General features: G+C 42.7%; 1 protein-coding gene across 2 annotated transcripts in view; it reads left to right on the forward strand.

The window, feature by feature from the left end:
* The first annotated feature begins 3,354 nt into the window (after positions 1–3,354).
* LOC121926839 (lysosomal acid lipase/cholesteryl ester hydrolase-like) overlaps positions 3,355–20,240 on the forward strand; it is a 20,468-nt gene continuing 3,582 nt past the window's right edge. The window contains exons 1-7 of one of the 2 annotated variants that reach the window (XM_042460154.1): positions 3,355–3,622; positions 5,098–5,210; positions 6,310–6,427; positions 10,706–10,904; positions 11,558–11,667; positions 12,578–12,714; positions 14,664–14,810. In XM_042460154.1, coding sequence (XP_042316088.1) covers positions 5,109–5,210; positions 6,310–6,427; positions 10,706–10,904; positions 11,558–11,667; positions 12,578–12,714; positions 14,664–14,810 — 813 coding nt within the window. In that variant the 5' untranslated portion in view covers positions 3,355–3,622; positions 5,098–5,108. The remainder of the gene's footprint in view (positions 3,623–5,097; positions 5,211–6,309; positions 6,428–10,705; positions 10,905–11,557; positions 11,668–12,577; positions 12,715–14,663; positions 14,811–20,240) is intronic. The other variant, XM_042460153.1, reaches the window with a different exon arrangement.

A 20,240-nucleotide genomic window follows, 5' to 3' on the forward strand; every position in this document is an offset into this window, starting at 1 on the left:
GTATCCCGGGGTACCAGTGTACACAATAAAATACAGTACAATACAATACTAGTCAATGCTAGTCGGCCAGCAATATTACAGTAGAGGAAACAACGCATCTGATTCATCTGGTTTTCCATATAATCTAAACTGGGTGGGAATCTTCACTATAGCAGGTCAGGTGGATATGGCCGCTGGAAGAGATCCGTTTTTAATACCTTCTTAAAGGCTTCTAATGATATGATGAGACGGATCTCTTCCGGCAAGTTGTTCCATAATTTTGGGACCGCGGCTGTGAATGCTTTTTGGGAAGTAGTGACCAGTCTGTTTTTTTTGTATTCCATCAATTTCTTCCCTGAGGTTCTGAGTGTGTGGGGCGGATTGTGTAGGGAGAGGCGTTCCCTTAAGTAACTCGGGCCCGAGCCATGTAGGGCTTTAAAGATGATGACCAACACTTTGTATTGCGCCCAGAAGCTAATCGGTAGCCAGTGTAAAGATTTTAGTATTGGTGTAATGGCCCCCAACAGTGCCCCCGCATGAGTGGTAGGGGCTCTTGTCTATTGGACTGGATTCTTTATATCTCCCCAATTAGGGGGATTATTGTACAAAGCTCAAAAAGAGAAATTAAGAAGTGCAATAGAAATACTATAGTAGTATCTATGGTAGAACCTTAGTAGACAACATTGTCACTAACCTGTAGGTGGTCTGTAGTCCACCCGTGACTGTGGCATACTGTGGCAATGGTTACTAATTGCACTTCTATGGGTTTAGCCTTTCCATGCAATGGGTTTTCAGCTCCAGTTCTGGGATTGGGCAATCAAATTTTCCATCCCCTCCTCTCCCCCCCTTCCCCTTGCTAGCCCCAAGCAGGATGCTTTTCTCCTTTTTATACTTTCTTTTCTTTTCCCCACTCCATCATTTTGCCATAGTTGCTACTGAATTGTGTTTAAAATAAAAATAAAAATATAACAACAAAAGGTAGGGCAGGGAGGAGGTTAGAGAGCAGTCCAGAAAAGAGAATGCAGGACTGCCAATGGCAGAAAAAGCCCAGTCCTGTGACTGAAGAAATGTGTGATAAGCACTGCCCCCAAACCGCTATGTATCTGGTTCTTTCTTTTAACCTCACTGTAGTAAAAATGGGGCTCATGCAATAATCTCCTAGATATTTCTCAAGTGCATTTACTGGCTTGGCCAAATAAAAGATATTTCACCTAAGCTCATTTCTGAATATTTCTGAAGCCCATCCACAGAAGATCAGTGCGATTATTTGTCTAGGTATAAGAATTTTACTTAATCCAGATCATTACGGATGAAGTGTGCAGATGTTCTTACCATGAGCTGAATGACTGTGCATATATTTGAGTAGTATAAACATGAAATAAACAGATGGTTGTTAGTCCCACTTCTGTTTGTTGTCATGTGGTAGACAAGTTTTCAAAGAGAAGAACTTCTTGTATCCATGGAAGCTCAAGCGGATTGATACAGGAGGTGCTGCATTTCAGAAAACTGCCCTCCACATGACATGGAGGTGACAGAAGTGATGAGAAAGAAGCTAGCATCTTCCACCTTCTCACTGGGATTGCCAGTTCCTGAGCATCCCTGATATTTGTTGGCCAAAAACTGAAACCTAGAGACAGCCCCAGGTGATGTCATCAATTATTGTACATTAAGTATCAACTATAGTTGCACACAGCCTGACATTCAAAACAATACACACATAATATTTTCCTGTTTGGAAATTAATACTCAGATCAAAAAGCAGTCCCCACATCAAGGAGAAATGAAATTATTATTCTTTCTCACCTACTTAGGGTGATGGGATAATGAAGATCCTGGCAGTGCAGTGGCCAAATGCTGGTACAACATTGTGAGTTCAGTTCTGAAGGGCTCGAGGGTTGACTCAGCCTTCCACCCTTTCGCAGCTAGGTAAACTGAGAACCAAGCTTGTTGGGGAAAATTAGCTAACACTTGTAAATGGATTGGAGCATGGTTAGTTCACTATGAAGCAGTATAGAAATATAGTGTTATTGCTATTGCTACTTTGCCCTGCAATAGAATATTAGAGACTTGTTGGAGCTTTACAGACCGCCCAAAACGGGAAGTCTCGTGCCGTTGCTGGTTGCAGTGCGGAGGAGCCCAGCATCCAAACCGCGCAGCTCCTCCCCACTGCAAATAAGAAGCACCAAAATGGCGCTTCTCTTTGCAGCGCAGTTATGACACCACGAGGTGCCAATGATGCACTCACTGCATCATATGCGCCGTGCGCCGTGCGGACGCAAAGTGTCCACCACGTCAAGATGGCGGCCCCCGTGTGGAACGGGTGCCGCCATTTTGTATGGACTCGGTCCGTATTAGGGTTAGGGGCGTCTGGAAGGGACACCCCTTTCTAACCCTAGTACGGACCCAGTCCGTACTTTATGCCCGTCTGTAACGGGCCGTTGGTAATTATACAGTAGAATGGAATCCAGAGGTGGCTTTTCAACAGGTGACTTACTACTGCCTCCTTTAGGCATGTCAGAGCCCTGCCTTGCTGGAAAGAGGCATCCATCCTTCCTTTTGCTTACCCAGTCCCCCCTGGTCTTTTTGATAAGCTGGGAAGGGCAAGGATCTAGCATACATGTGGTGGGTGTCATGTCTCCCGGAGATCCTCTCTGTCACCACTCCAAAACCTGCCAGAAGAGATTCGCCAATTATCCTCACTCAAGGCTTTTAAAAAGGTGACAAAAACTTTTCTCTTCTGGCAGGCCTTCCCTGATTGATAATGTCCAGAACCAATTGAACCCCCCTCCTTTTATCATTTTTCTTATTCATAGTTTGTTTATTAATTTTGTCATATTATTATGTATTTTTAACCTTGTTTTATTGTTTAATTTTATACTTGGGAGGGAGGGTTGGGCCGGGGTCTTGTGGGGCTTGTTGTTTTTATTGTTCCATATTGTATATACTCTGCTGTTATCCACCTCGATCCTCAAAGTGGAAGAGGCGGGATATAAATAAATATTTTATTATTATAACATTATTATTATCTTTTATATTCAAGCTGAAAAGTATTCATTAACACTAAACATGTAAGAGCCATGGTGAGATCCACTGGACTTGTATTTAGCTACAGCATCCAAATCAGAGAGGGTCAGAGTAATTTTATCTGCAAAGTAACATGGGGCCGCTGGGATTTTGGTTCCAGGATCCCCCATGGATACAAAATCTGTGGATGCTCAAGTCCCATTAAACACAATGGCATAGTAAAGTGGTGCCCCTTATTTAAAATGGCAAAATCAAGGTTTCCTTTTTGGAATCTCTCTCTCTCCCCCCCCCCCCCCCGGCTCTAAATTCTAGGAAGCAAACCTTGATTTGGCAAAAACAATTTGCTAAGTACAGTCAGTCCTCCACAGGATATTTTTACTGGAGTAGGCAGGCTTAAGCATATCAATATCCAATCATCATCTAAATTTTAGCATAGTTAAATAAAGCTGTTTTTATTATTCAAGTTAAAGTTAGAGGTTATTAAAAATCATTGTTAAGGGGGAAAAGAGTTTAGTCTTAAGCTTCTTTGGAGTATGACCTGTGACTTCAGACTGGGAACTATACACAGCGGTGCATTTTCCAAGTTTAAACTTTGTAAGTATTCTAATCTGTCTTCGATGTGAGTGTTGAACCTTTGAATTGACAATCTTAGCATTTTGTCCTAAATATATATACTTAAAATTAATCTGAACCTGGTGTGTGCTTTTAATTCTCAAAAGATTGACCAATTGTCCAGACTTTAGACTCTTTGGTTAATAAGTCACTGAAGGGGAAGATAGCAGTGTTTTTCCCTTGGAAGAGGTTATAGACTTTATAGTTTCGATATCATATACCATTAATTAATTTGAACTCCTTACAATATGAATGGCATTTAATCTAGTTTTGTACTCACTCACTAATAGAACATAGTAATTTTTTAAAATAAAAACAACAACGTGCTTGAATCCTATATGACATGTTACATTATGTAACTATGTATACAGTGGGCCCTTCCTATACATGGGGGATCTGTCCCGGACCCCTTCTGCCCGCATATGGGAAAAACGCCTATGTTGGAATCCTATGGCAGCATGCTCCCATGCCTGTGGCACCCACACCATATTGTCCTCCAGGGCTTGCCATCCAAGTGAGCTCAAGTCTGCAGATGGCAAGCCCGCATATGGTGAGAACAGACTGTACCGAGATATGTAGCACAGCACCAAGAAACTCTCTTTATTGAATTGTGAAGGTGCATAATGGGATATCAGCAAGAGTGCCTCGTGTACATTGGTGCCCGATGTGCATCAGGACTAATGTGATGCAGTATGGTCCTGTAGTGTATCAGTCCCATTCTGCATTGGTCATCAATGTGCACCGACACTTTGCTGGTTTTATTATGAAGTAACATAATAGCAGCCCGCTACTGGCTATGAATGCTATGCAACTGCACAGTTCTAATTCTCACATACATACAGTAAGTCCACTTATGAAAATCTAAGTCACCAACAGAAGTCCAGCCCGATTGTTGGTAGCTACTTTGTAACAGAGATCAATTATAAACATAAGAAATACACACACATATAGAATGCGCGAGTGGTAGTGAGCTTTGTGCATTCTGACAAAGACATTGTTTATGTTTGTCCTCACAGAAGACGATGGAATTAGGTGTTCTTTTTGTGTACTATTGCAAACATTTTCCTGTATTTAAAAGTGATTGGTCTGTGCTGTTTCTTTTCTACCGTGTTGATTCATGTCCAGGTCTGTTCTCTTCACTGAAGTTAATCCACTTTTCTTAATCTATTTTAACATGCTGCCTTTTAATTTTGAAAGATAACCTTAATCTTGCCAGGCTGATAATTTTAGTATTACTTTCCTATAAAATGAATATTAACCATTCTATTGGGAATTGTTTTTTAATGGTATTTTAGCGTGGAAGGGAAATAGGGGAACTAGGATCTAATATGTCCTGTTATGCTTTTATCTATTTATATTCATGTTTGCTATTATTGTTCTTGTTTGCTGTTATCTGCCTCGAACCAATACAGGGATTATATCATTGAAATATGAAGTGGTATTTTGAAATCAGTTTTGTACTAATACAAATAATCATTACAGTAAGATTGAAGATGTGCTCGACTCTCGTTCTCATGGGCTTGCTTTACGGCTCCATGTTAGTCCAAGGACATATCCTGGGTGGAAACATTGATATCGAAGCCTCTCTGAATGCTGTAAGTAATGTAAAAAGAAAGGTCCTTCTCAAGGAAGACTGATGGAACACAGAATAATAAGTCTGCACTAGAGAATTATTTGTTCAGCTGTTCAGTTTGTTGCTGTATACCTTCAAGTCATTTCTGACTTATGGCGACCCTAAGGTGAACCTATCATAGGATTTTCTGGGCAAGATTTGTTCAGAGGAGGTTTGCCATTGCCTTTTTCTGAGGCTGAGAGCATGCAACATGCCCAAGGTCACCCAGTGAGTTTCATGTTCAATTTACTCACTTGTTCAATTGGATTTAATTTAGAAATTGCCTCATGAAATAGCTTGAAATTACCTCCAGTTTTCCTTAGACCATTCCATGCTATTTGATAGTAGAGCCCTATTTATAGTGTGAAGATAGGCTTCTTTTATACATAGTGCAGCAGCTAAGAATGCAGACTGAAAAGGAAACAGCTTTTCTTGCTCTTTTGCAGCTGGCATTTTAGCTTGTGGCTCAGTATTGGGCTCTTGATCTTCAGGGTTTGCATGAGATGGTCCATGCTCCACATCCAATAGTTCCAAGGCCTCCTCTGGCTGACTGGAGCCTCTCTTGGCTCTTATCTTCCTTTTCCTTTTATGAGAAGGCCTCTTCCAGGAACAGCAAGACACTATAGATCTCATAAACCTCAATATTTTGATCAGTCCTAGCTGAAGGACTGAATTAAACTGAAAGGCCAAGATGAAATCAGCTGAAGGATAATAGAACCCTGTTTGATTATGTTGTTCCAAATTAACCCTTGAAAGCTTTCCTCCAAACATTCAGGCAAGGATTAAAGCAGGGGACTGGTGGGAGGAAATGAAAAAAAAAAAAGATGCCCACAAACAAGAGAAGTTTTAAATTTCAGTGGGAACTATTCAGAAGATTCAGAAGTTCTTGACTGTCCCAGTCAAGAACTGGGAAACCTCCTTTTTTGAATTCCAAGAAAAGCCTAGCCAATATGCCAGTAGCCATGAAGTTCTGCTCCTGTCTATTTTAAACGTATCAGAAAATATGATCCAGAATATTTGCTCTAGCACAGATTTGAAAGTTTTTTTTAAAACACATTGCCTCCCCTCCCGTCTCTCTATAGACAGCTCTCATCCAATACTGGCAGTACCCTTGTGAAGTGCATGAAGTTGTGACAGAAGATGGATACATCCTTACTTTATTCAGAATTCCACATGGCAGAATAAACACCACCAGCGAAGGTAAGAGTTGTATTAAAAACTATCCTTGGCTTGATTTCCTTTTCAACTTTATAAGAATGACTGTGTTTTTCAGCAGGGAATTTTACATTTATATGAAACCACTGGGAGAGATCATCCGGAGTCACGGGGCGCGGTGTTATCAGTATGCTGATGACACCCAAATATACTTCTCTGTGTCTCCGACTGATGCAGTGACTAGGGATGGCATCTCTCCTCTAAATGCCTGCTTGGAGTCGGTAATGGGCTGGATGAGGAAAAACAAACTCAGCCTGAATCCAGAGAAAACGGAAGTACTGGTGATAGGTTCATTGGGCCTGGGTAGTGGAATTTGTCCACCTGTCCTGAATGGGGTCACACTCCCCCTGAAGGACTCAGTTCGCAGTCTGAAGGTGCTTCTGGACTCATCGCTCCAATTGACATCTCAACTGGATGCGACGGTCAGAAGCGCTTGTTATCAGCTTCGGCTGATACGCCAGCTGCGACCCTACCTGGATCGAAGGGACCTTGAAATTGTAGTACACGCTCTGGTAACCTCTCAATTGGATTTCTGTAATGCGCTCTACATGGGGCAACCCTTGTACCAAACCCAGAAACTGCAGATAGTGCAAAACATGGCAGCGAGATTGGTCGCTGGTGGTTCCAGGTCAGACCATATAACACCTATTTTGAAAGATCTCCATTGGCTGCCTATTTGCTTCCGGGCACAATACAAGGTGTTGGTTATTACCTATAAAGCCCTAAATGGCTTGGGCCCAGGATACTTGGAGGACCGCCTCTCCCCATATAATCCGCCCCGCACATTCAGGTCTGCAGGGAAAAACTTGCTGGAGGTCCCAACTGCGCGTTATGTGAGGACCTCACAACGGGCCTTTTCAATCTCGGCCCCGAGAATATGGAATAATCTCCCTGATGAGCTCCACTCCACCACATCTTTGGACTTGTTTAAGAAAAATCTCAAGACCTTCTTCTTTTCCCAAGCTTTCCCCCCATGAGATGTGACTTTGGTTTCCCCCCTCTATTTAGTAACGACTCTGGCTATGTTTTTCTGGATTCCCCTACTCAGCTACTTGAGTATTAGTTTTATATGCTGTTTTATATCTTGTTTTATCTGTTTTATTGATTATTGTAATTTTATCTGGATTTGTACGTCGCTTTGATCTGAATTGGAAAAGCGGGATAGAAATAAACTTTTATAATAATAATTATTATTATTACTGTTGTTGTTCAGTGAAAAGCCTCCTTTAAAAAAAATCTTCTCCTTCTCCTTCCCTCCTCCCTCCTTCCCTGCTCAGGGCAGCTCAAAATAACATTAAGTAAAAAAGATATACTTAAAAACAGAGTGTATGAAAGTGACATGGACCAGTCCTGCATTCTGTACCAAATCAGGGTGGTTTGGATGGATTTGCACCAGGCCCAGACTGAATGGTATGGGGTGTATCAGTATAGGTACTGATTTAGAACAATCCTGGAGGTGTTTGAATGTCAAGGGGGGGGGGGAAACCAAGATGTCCATCCTGGAGATGCCATGGTGCTGTGATGCAGAGGGAAAGGAGAAATGCAGGACTTTATTCCTTGATAATTTAAACATGGAATCTTGGGCAAGATCTCTTCATCAGCTTCAAACAATGATATTTCAAAGAGAAATTGTGTGAAATTACATAAGTTATATAACTGATTATGTAATATGTCTCTTTGTCCATTTACTAGATTTAGCTTTTACTAGGATTTAGATTTCACTGAGATTTTTGTGGTTCTTGACTAGGGTTGCCGTATTCCATTTTCTCGAATCTGGGTATTTAATTTGCATGCTATACCAGTTATTTTAATTATGCAAATTTATCATATTGTTATATTTTTCTTCCTTTATGTTTGAAACTTCATATCATTTTTTAAACACTTACAACTTGTTTGAGAGAACTAGAGTAAAGTTGGAACAGGGAGACGGAGGGGCTATACAGACCAGCACTTTGTGCCAGCCTGTAGATAGAGCCATAACGCAGCGTCCGCACACTTTCCTTAATTCATCTAAGGTTTATCACACTGGGGCTGATTACGACATTAAAGAGAGATTAAAGTGCATTTAAAGCATCCCACAAATGAAGTGAAAATGGTGAGTAATTGTGCGTATGATTATTACAGGAAATTGCACAAATAAAGTGATATCAGAAATGCGTTGTTGCTGAAATCCTAAAAGTAAAAAGATACACATTAATGCTTCTTTGTGGCCACTTTAATGGTGGGTTATGTGCGACATTGTGTGAAATCATTACACATAATTACACAGTTTTTCCAGGATATTCACAGGATAATCTCCTGATCTAATTTGTGTGATAAACTCCTAAGTCTTTGGCCCTGTTCAGACCAGCCTCCCACTTTGCCCCAGGGTGACATGATGCCATGTGCCACTCCACACAGTGTGTGGTGTCATGGTGCTCCTCTGGCACTGTGTCCATACGATGCAGCGCCAAAGGAGTGCCATATAGCCGTGGCATCACAGCTATGGTGCCCTTTCAGGTTGCAAAAAGGAGCTGCTTTCTGCGGCTCTTTTTGCTCCCTAGAAAGGCTGGATAGAGGCTGCGGTGTGAGGTTGCTGTGGCCCCGATCTGGTCTTTCAAGACACTGGAGTGGGTAAGAAGAGGTTGCCAGCTGAAAAAGGGGCAGTTTGTACAGCCCCTTTCTCTTTTATTTCCCACTCCAATGTCTTGTTGATATGATGAGATTAGTCTAATCCTGAGTCACTGAATTGGATTTTCAATTCATTATAGAAGCATTTGTATAGAACAGGTACTGCAGCCCGAACAAAAACAATTGTGAGCCCTCTGACATAGATGTTTTATTTTGATAGGGAGTCTAAGGGAGTGTTCTCTTTTTTGTCAGAAAGCAAAGACCTACCTACTTATTTAAACAGAGGTTCAGCTTTTAACTGGTTAGGGTAGTGTATGCTGGTTCTTGTTGTGTGAGAGGTTTTAATGTGCCTTTACCTGTTAAATTAATGTTTTTAAGTGGATTGTGTTTTGGCTATATTATTTGTGTAAATTGCTTTGGGTTCCATATGGGAGAGAAGCAGGATCCAAAATAAATAAATAAACAACAGATAAATAAAGGTGCAGTCTTAAGAACATTTATTCAAACTAGGACTACAGAATGACCCCCCTTTAATCTTGAGTGACTTTCTTATGAGTAAATATGGAGAAGATTGCATATTATTTCCTATTGAAATCTGTTGAACTAGCAATTGCAAAAATACATTTAGAATTCTTTATTATACTAAAGTCACCTAGGAGCTTCAATCTCTGATGGTAGTCTTGGTTTAGAATGACTAGAGATATCTGGCACTATTTAATCTTGAATCTCTTTTCTGGATTAGCCAGTTTGGTCCTGAAGTCTTTATTCAACCACAGAGGTGGTGTTGGGGATAATGTGATCATCCAGGTAGTTTTAGCTTGCAGCTCTCATCAGCTCTAGATAGAGAGCCAGTAAGGGGATATGTTGAGAGTTATAGTCCAAAATGATCTGGAGGGCTGCACATTCCCCCTTATGAGCCTGAACTCTTCTGATCTCCAGTGTTATTGAAGCTGTACTGGACCCGATGGTGCTCTTTGCTTTGAGGAGCCAAGCTGTTCATCGCCCCTCACTGTGCAAGTCAGGGACACAGAAAGGAAAATCAATACACAATTTGGGATGTTTGTTCTACTACTTGGAGCAGCTTAGCTCAGGTAGGGCAGGTCACCGTTTTTACCAACAGTAGTTAACATGGCCTTGGCATACATAGAAAGGGGACAAATGAGCAGTTTGGATGCCAAGAGCAAGTAAGAAAAAACCCCTCATCTATCTATCTATCTATCTATCTATCTATCTATCTATCTATCTATCTATCTATCTATCTATCTATCATCTATGCAATGGAACCACTGTCTAATTGGGTTATAAATAGTAAACCAAATGTTTCATTATATTTATAAACAGTTAATTAAAAATCATAAACATGTGTATTTTGTGAATTTTTAACTTTTTTAAAAGTCTGTTGTAAGCTGCCTTGAATCCCAAACTGGGAAAATGTTGGGATGATACCAATAATAGTAAGGATAAATATAATAACAATGTGCTGCATTTTTTCATTTTGGTGGGGGGAAAATCCATAAAGGAAATATTGACTAGAAAGTCCCAAAATGTTAAACACTTGTAATCCTGCCAGTTTTAAAGTTTTAAATATCTTCTTATATGCAAGAATGCAAAAAATGCAGTAATTCTTAATTAGTACATTTCTCTTTCTTTCAGGTCCAAAGCCGGTGGTGTTTCTTCAACATGGCTTACTTGTAGATGCCACCAACTGGTACCAGAATTTTCCCCATAGCAGCTTGGCCTTCATGTTAGCTGATGCTGGCTATGATGTTTGGCTAGGAAATAGCCGAGGAACCAGTTGGTCTCGAAAACACACCTCTCTTTCTCCCAAATCAGAGAAGTTTTGGGCATTCAGGTAGTCTGGTCTTGCTTTTGCTTTTTTTGCTCCCCAAATATGTGCAATATGAGAGCAGCACTCTAACATACTGTGTTTAATGAATTAGCAAGCTTTGCAAACCTGGTCCACTAGTCCTGGGTACACTCTCACACTTGCCCTAAGATTCTTGTGTGTGTAGTACATATAGAAAAAGGAGCCTGGTAAACTAAATAAGGGGCCTGAACAGACAGGCCAAAATAAAGCTGCTTCGGGTCACCTCGGAGGTATGCTGTTTAAATGATGCATGCATCCTAAGAGGCCAGAAGCCATGCCAAAGTCATGCTCCAGTCCTAAAGACTGGAGTACAGCTTTGGTGCAGCTTCTGGCCTCTTTAAATGACACAGGCATCTTAAGAGGCCAGAAGCTGCACCAAAGCTGTGCTCCAGTCTTTAGGACTGGAGCGTGACTTTGGCATGGCTTCTGGCCTCTTAGGATGCATGCGTCATTTAAACAGCATACCTCCGAGGTGACCCGAAGCAGCTTTATTTTGGCCTGTCTGTTCAGGCCCAAGGTGTTCACATATACCCCTACATTATTTCAGTATAGAGTATTATGTTACAGTTGGGTGTTGGTCATGTGCTTTAATTTCGCAATGAATTTAGCTTATTTTATTGGGTTTTTTTCCTTTGTAGCTATGATCATATGGCTAAATATGACCTTCCAGCATCAATAGATTTTGTTCTACGGCACACTCAACAGCAGCAAGTGTATTATATTGGCCATTCACAAGGAACCACTATCGGTAAGTTCAGATGTTAAAGAAGTGCTTGTGTATTTAGGCTGTAATGCTTACACATTTACTTGAGGAAAAAGTTCCATTGAACTGAGTGAAACTTACTTTTAAGTAAGCAAGCACAGAATTTCACAGTAAATGTGTTTGCTTGGATTCATTTAATTTGTCATACTGTGAAACCTCCACATAAGCAAATGTAGCATTTCAGCCTGTATGAAAGGCTTCCATGTGTGATGATTCTGCAGTTTGGAAATGACATAGGCCAGCCATATCCAACATAGTACTGGCTCCTACATTTTTAGTAGTTGTCCATAAGAGGAAATTGCAGCATGTAATTTGTCATGGAAATAACACCTGCTGAAATGTTATCTTCTATATAGTCATTGAAAGCTCAATGACTCTTTATTCTTTTGCATCTGGCCAGCCTTAAGTTGCAGGAATAATGACATCTGTAGCATAATGACAAGGTCCTTGCTGCTACAAATATTTCTCTCCCAATTCTTAGACATTTTCTTACTGTTATTGAAGGTGAGATTAAAATATTTTGAAAGAAAGGAAATAAATAAGCCCACAATGATTCAGAGTATAACATTACCATTTGTTTCTCAGAAAGATATGTGAATGGTAGGAAAACCTCCAACAATTAATGTGGAAAAACAGATTGTATTTCAAACGTGTTAATAAACAAATTTCATGAGCAAAGTTCCCAGTATGGTATATTTGGATTTTCGTTTAATTTTTTAAAAAAGTTAATGTCAGGGGGAAAAAACACCCTTGTTTGTATACTTAGTTTTTACAGAACTGGAAGTATTTTTTTATTAAATTAAAAAGTAAACTGACCACCTGTCAAGCTTTCCCCAAAGGCCTAACATCATACCTTTTCTTGAACTGAAAAAGAGTTTCCTTTTCTTCCTCTCAGCTTTTATCGCTTTTTCTACCAATCGCCATTTGGCTGCAAAAATCAAGATGTTTGTTGCCTTAGCTCCTGTTGCAACAGTTAAGCATGCAAAAACTCCTCTGGCAAGACTTTCTCTACTTTTTGATTTTCAAATCAAGGTATGTATGCACCTATGCACTTATGGTTCCTTTGACTTATGACTTGATTCAGAGCCCAGTGATTAGGGCAGAAGAATCTGAGAGCTGGAAGTGGGGCCAGGCCTTGGGATGAAATGGTTGTAAGTGACTGGCTTTGGTATACCATTGAGTTATTTTATTTGTCTCCCACTCCCCCCACCCACCCCCCAAAAAACTGGCTCTTGGAGCCACATATAATTTAAAAGAAAGGGTTTGGTTCCAAGACGTGAATACCAAAGTCTGTGGATGCTCAAGTCCCATTATATCCAATGGAATAGTAAAAGGGTGTCCCTTATATAAAATGACAAAATGAAAGTTCGCCTTTGGGAATATATATATATATATATATATATATATACTATTTTCAAGTTGTGGATGGTGGAATCTGTGGATAAAGAATCTGTCATTACGGAGGGTCAACTCTAGTTTGAAAAATTATTTATACAAAAGTTTTTAAAAATTAAATAATAGTTCAGTTAAAAACAGAAGATTAAGGCTGCACCTCTATTGTTTTATCTATTTGTTATTATCCTTTAGATTGTATGCCATGGGCAGGCTTTATATATTATTCAATTTTATTGACTTTTTGTACAGCGCTGTGTACATCTACAGTGCTTCATAAATAAAGTTTAATAATAATAATAACCTGCACTGCAGAAATAGTGCCATTTGACACCACTAACTGTCATGGCTTCATACTATGGAATCCTGGGATTTGTAATTTGTTGTACACCAAAGACAGAGAAGGTTGCATATCTCAGCAAACTACAAATCCCAGAATTCCATGGCATTCAGGCATGGCAGTTTAAGTGGTGTCAAACTGCATTATTTCTGCAGTGTAGATGCAGCTGAAAACAATAGATAATACAAGCAGGACATGGTAAAACAAAAAGAGAGCGATAAAAGCACAACCTCTTTAAAACCCCTTTCTGCCACAGCCGAAGGTCCACCTAAATGAAAAGGGCTTTGCTTGTCAGTGAAAGGCAAGGGGTCATGCTAGATGCAGCTGACTGGAAAGGATCAGAACCCTGGGCCATCTGCTAACCTCCGCTGCTGGAAGTTGGCTGCTCTGTTCCCCCTATCCTTCATACAGAAGAAGATACGGAGGAGAATGAGGGACATGCTGACAATTCTAGGAGGAGAGAAAGGGCCGGAGCAGATGGGCTGGAAAAAGTGGCTTGATCCTGCTTTTCCCCAAAGTGGGTTGAATCCCTGCTGCCGGCACAGCTCAATCCCAAAGCAGTCCAAATGTGCATGGTCTGAGCTCACGGCATGGTGTCAAGTCATGCTGCTAGGTCATTTTTTTTGTTGCCTCCCCACCATACATGTGCACCATCACACAAACACACCACCAGAGACCCCAAGTACGTCTCACGTCTGCCCAGATGTTTTCCCATTGAATGGTCACACCTTTGATTGACCACATATCTGTTCTACCCCAAGGACTTCATAGAATCATAGAATCATCACCTGCTTCTCCTCTCTCCCACTCAAGGCAGAGAAGGGTACATAGGTTGAGGTTTATGTACACATCTAGGCAGCATGAAACCATTTAAGAGAGGCTTTAGTGGTGCTCTTTTAAAAAGAGCAGGTCCTCAATGGGCAGAGGTGGCAGCATGGGAGAATTACTATTTTTAGGTGTGTGTCTGGGCTGCAATGTGGGGCATCTCCACTTCTCATTTGGAGCAACCCAACCCTTCTTGAACCATTTGGTTGTTCCTGCCTAGAGTTCAAGATAGATCGGGATTGTCAATCAGATTAAACAGATGTTACACAGATTTAAGTAATCTTTCTGGAAAATTGAGACCTTTGCTGTGCCTCATGCATTTAATACCTTATATGCAATAGTTTGTAATTTGAAATTTTAAAAATGTAAAAATAGTATCATCTGTAGAATTGGAATAAGAAGGTTTCTACCTAAAATTTTGCAGGAGCTGTTTGGAACTAAAGAATTTTTGCCAAAGGATTATTTTCTCTCTTCAGTTGCCGCTGGATTTTGCAGCCGGAATGCACTTGCACCCCTATGTAGCAACCTCCTATTCATAGTGTGTGGATTTAATGAATACAACTTAAATATGGTATGTAATTTTTTTTCTATTACCATTCTATTTATTCCAGCTACATGTTCCTCTTGATCTATTTAACTAATAGCAGTGTTATTCTCCCAAATATCTAAATATTCTTCCCTTGCATTGTTTTGAGAGAAGCACACAATAGCCAAGTAAATAGCTTTGCAAGCTCACAGCCAGGACACAAAAGGAATTGCATAGTCTTTCTTTCTTAGTGACTGTTATCTGATGACATTCTGAACAACAATGGCCAACATGACTAGTGGCCACTGATGCACCTGCCTTCCCTTAGGAATTTGTTTAATCCTTCTTTAAAGACTTCTGACCACCACCCCTAAAATTTGTCAGTTAATTTCATTAGTTAATTGCATGACTTAGCTTCTGCCCCCTCTACCTTTCTGTCATGAATCAAATGGTAAAGGTTTTCATTGTATGTGTTGTAATTTTTTAAGAAGGGAAGGGGAAAAAAAGTCTGTATTAACTTTCCCCATAGATGATTCCATCTGTACTTATGTTTTCTTTTAAACTAAAAAGCCCCAGATAATATATCTTTTCCCTACAGAGATAGTGAGGTCAATAAATTACTACTTATAAAAATATTTCATTTTGCTTTCTCTCCCTCCCACTCTCCTTCCTTCCTTCCTTCCTTCTTTCCTTTTTGAGATTTCCAGCATGACAAGAAACTACACAGGGAATGTACTAGACCAGGACTGATGAATCTTCCTGAATTTAAGATTAAGAGATAGTATAGAGTTTGGTAAAATATGGATAAATTCTACATGGATTCTGCCAAACAGTGGAGGCAAAAAAGAAAGAAACTCTGAACAAGGATTCAACCATTTTATGTCCCATTTCTATACTGTGATGAGTGAGCATTTATCCAAACTTATAGATATTCACTGAAATCCTGTTGGGGTGTTGCATACTCCTAAATGGATTTAAGAGTTTAGGAAATAGAATCGCAAAGATGCTCAGCATCCATATCTGGTAGTGGGCTGCCATTACATAACTATGTAGCAGAGCCAGCAAAGGAATTGATATGCAATGGGACACTAATGAGGGGGTTTTGGTGTGCATCATGCACTCCTGCTAGATTATTCATCTTCATAATTTAGTAACTGGGCTTCTTAGCACCTCTGCTACTTAGTAGAATGCATGCAAATTCACATTGTGTGAAGTGATATATATGATTATGACCATTATTATTTTGAATCTTATATTAATCTTGGTTGGTTTTTGTTATAAGCCAAAATGTCTTTAAAAACACTACCATTATCTGTAATTTTCAGAATTCTTAAGTCTTAGACAGGTTAGAAACAAGGTCTATGCCTTTATCAAGTAGAACATGGCCTTTACCCTCCCCATGCTTTAACTCCTTTAAAATGCAGTCAGTATATCCAGCACATGGGTGAATCCAACTGTCACAGTAGGGATGGGTCAAATCAGTTTTGAATTCAATATCTTTATTAAATAACCAAGTAGAAAGAAGTTCAGACATGGGCAATTGCTTTTAAAATAAAATGAACAAACAAATCAGGACTAGTTACACTTTCCAAGTTCCTAGGAAAATCTCAACCAAGTAGCTTTCAGAGGAAGATGATCCCTGTATTTACCTAGCAGAGGAAAAGAGGTCTGTCTTTGCTCTTTGCTGTCATATGAAAACAAAGGAAATTTCTTTTAATAACTACAGTAAAGCCATTCCTTTGAAAGGCTGGGCCCTCTAGTTTATAATAAATAAATAATAAAATTTTTATTTATATCCCGCCCTTCCTACGATCAGGGCGGCTTACAGTAGAGTTTAAAACAGCAACAACAATCCATACAAGCAATGCAAAAAGATTAAAATGCAAATACATCAACTATTCAAAAATAACAGGTAAAAAGCCCCATAGCCCAACCTCTTGGCCACGGAAGAGGAGGGAGGCCCACAGGATTTTTATTTGGGGAATGCCTGTTGAAACAGGAAGGTTTTTAAGTCCTTCCTGAATTGGGCCAGAGTGGTAGATGAGCGGAGCTCAGTGGGCAGCGTGTTCCAAAGGGCTGGGGCAGCCGTGGAAAATGTCCTCCACGTAGTGGAGGCTAACCTAGCCCCAGGCACCTTCAGTAATTGCTGCCCAGACATTCTGAGGGTGCGAGGCGGAATGTACGGGGAGAGGCGGTCCTTTAGGTATCCTGGGCCCAAGCCATTTAGGGCTTTATAGGTAATAACGAACACCTTATATTGAGCTCGGAAGCGAATGGGCAGCCAATGGAGGTCTTTTAAAACCGGTGTTATATGGCTGGTCCTGGGAGCACCAGTGACCAGCCGGGCTGCCATATTCTGCACCATTTGCAGCTTCCTAGTTTGGTATAAGGGTTGCCCCATGTAGAGTACGTTGCAGAAATCCAGTCTCGAAGTTACCAGAGCATGTACAACAGTTTCTAGGTCCCTCTGGGCCAGGTATGGGCGCAGCTGGCGGATCAGCCGAAGCTGATAACAGGTGCTCTTGACCGTCGCATTCACCTGAGCAGTCAGGTGAAGCGACGAGTCAAGAAGCACCCCCAGACTGCGCACGGAGTCCTTCACAGGGAGCGTGACCCCGTTCAGGACAGGTGGAACCACCGCCATTCCTGGACCAGGAGAACCTATCACTAGTACCTCCGTTTTCTCTGGATTCAATTTGAGTCGGTTTTCCCTCATCCAGCCCATTACTGACTCTAGACAGGCCACGAGAGGAGAGACGCCATCCCCAGTCACTGCATCAGTCAGAGACATAGAGAAAATGATTTGGGTGTCATCAGCGTACTGATAACCCCGCGCCCCATGTCTTCGGATGATCTCTCCCAGCGGTTTCATGTAAATGTTAAATAGCATGGGAGACAGAATGGCTCCTTGAGGGACCCCGGTTTTTAGGGGCCTCTCGTTAGAGCACACGTCTCCCAGCTGCACCATCTGGGACCTCCCGGAGAGGTAGGACCGGAACCACTGAAGCGCAGTGCCCCCGATTCCCACCTCTGCCAGGCGTCCCAGAAAGATACCATGGTCTATGGTATCGAAAGCTGCTGAGATGTCCAAGAGCACCAGCAGGGACACGCTTCCCCTGTCGATGCTCAGACGGAGATCATCGACCAGGGCGACCATGGCCGTCTCAACCCCGTAACCCGCCCGGAAGCCAGTTTGAAATGGGTCCAGATAATCCGTTTCATCCAAGACCGCCTGAAGCTGGATCGCAACCGCCCTCTCGATCACCTTTCCCAAAAATGGTAGCAGCGAAACAGGCCGATAATTATTATGTACCAGGGGGTCGAGGGAGGGCTTTTTTAAAATAGGTTTTACAATGGCCAATTTAAGTTGAGATGGAAATAGCCCATCCCTCAGAGATGTATTAACTATCCGGCGTAACAACAATATTACCGCCGGTCCCCCCTGGGCCGCTAACCACGAGGGACAGGGATCAAGAGAGCAGGTTGTTTTCCGAACACTTCCGAGGATCTTGTCCACATCCTCGGTACTCACCAACTCAAACTGATCCAGTTTAACATAGTCCACGGAGGTTCTGGACACTTCTACCCTAGGTTCTGCTAAAATGTCGGCGTTCAGACCTTCGCTTATACGAGAGGTTTTATCCGCGAAAAAGTCGTTAAACAAGTCACAGCAGGCCTTAGAAGGTTCAAGGATCTGGTTCAGGGCGGGAGGGAGCTGAGTTAGCTCCCTAACCACCCTGAACAACTCTGCCGGACGCGACTCAGCGGACGCAATACGAGCACCATAGAACGAATTCTTTGTTGCTCGTATTGCCTCTCCGTAGTCCTTTAACAGTTGGTCTAGGAGAGTCTTGTCGTCTAAGCAAAGGTGTTTCCGCCAACGGTACTCTAGCCGTCGCAGAACCCGCTTCCTTGCCTGGAGATCTTCCGTATACCAGGGCTTACGTTTGGAAGCAGGCCTGAGAGGGCGCTTGGGAGCGATCCTGTGTATAGCCCTGGAAAGACCGGTATTCCAAATACCAGTGAGGGCATCAACAGAGTCGCCGTCATTTCCAACTGTGAGCCCCTCTAAGGCTTCTTGGAACCTCTCAGGTTCCATCAGCCTTCGAGGGTGGACCATCCTAACAGGTCCACCACCCTCGGGGGGGATCTGGGTAGAAGCCTTGATTTTCACCTCTACCAGGAAGTGATCCGTCCATGACAGGGGGGAAACATTAGCTATTTCCACCCAAGGATTTTCCGCCTCCGAACAGAAGACCAAATCGAGAGTATTACCCGCACAATGCGTAGGACCCTGTATCAGCTGGGACAGGCCCATGGCCGCCATGGTATCCATGAATTCCCGAGCCGCACCGGGTGGAACATAGCTGGCCGTGAGGGAGATGTGGAAGTCGCCCAGGACAAGAAGCCTGGGCGTCTCCAGCATCAGCTCAGCGACCAGCTGTGTCAGCTCGTTAAGGGAGTCCGCTAATGCACGGGGTGGCCAATACACTAACAGAATCCCTAGACTGTCCCTAGCCTTTAGGGTCAGGTAAATACACTCGATATAGGAGGTCTGTCGGATGTGGTTCCTGGAGAGGGACACGGTGTTCCTATGTATCAAGGCCACACACCCCCCACCCACCTAACCTGCGCTGGTCTTTCACCGAGAACCCAGCAGGCAGGGCCTGAGCCCACACAGCGTCTCCTTCAGGCCCCAGCCAGGTCTCGGTAATGCAAGCCAGGTCACACTTAGAGTCCTCCAACAGATCCTGGAGGATGTGGGTCTTGTTGTTAAGAGACCTGGCATTGCACAGGAGCAGTGACAGGGTTTGTGGCACGGTTGGAGAGACCCTCAGGTTCTTCAGGTTGGGAGGGGGACAGGAAGGCGAGATAGATATGATGCATTGATCCCGCCTTCCCCTGGAACGCAAGTCCCTTCTCCCACCACCATACCTTCCCCTGCCCCACACAACCTCAATTGGTGCTCCGCCCACAAAGATGTTATCCCCAGCCCAGGCATCCCCCGCATCCCTATCCTCCCCCCACCCTTCTATGGCTACTAGAGGAGCAGAGGTTAGCCACTACAGGCATCCTCTGCTCCCAGGCTAATCCAAAGCCTCCCACACCCAATAAAAGCTGCGCAACTGTGCAGTTCCGCAGCAGCGGTGCTCCCCAGTCCGTGGGCGGCACTCCCGGGGCGGTGCGCAGATGCGCACCTCCGACACCCCGGGAGGAGGCCGCCCGGCAGAAGGCGCAGTCCTGGCAGCGGCGGCGGTGGTCCGGCGAGGAGGCAAGAGGGGGCGTGTCAGGGAGGGGCCGGTTTCCCGGCTTTATACCCGCCGCTCTCACCTGCCGGGCTCCTCCCTGGCTTCCCCCCAGGTGTTCCTTAAAGGCCCCACGCACAAATCTGGCCGCCAAACGCCAAGGCCAGAGAGTGCCAAGAGTCACCAAGAGTCCCGCTGCGGTGCTCCCCAGTCCGTGGGCGGCACTCCC

Source organism: Sceloporus undulatus, chromosome 3, assembly GCF_019175285.1.
Source record: "Sceloporus undulatus isolate JIND9_A2432 ecotype Alabama chromosome 3, SceUnd_v1.1, whole genome shotgun sequence".
In the NCBI taxonomy this organism is placed as follows: Eukaryota; Metazoa; Chordata; class Lepidosauria; order Squamata; family Phrynosomatidae; genus Sceloporus; species Sceloporus undulatus.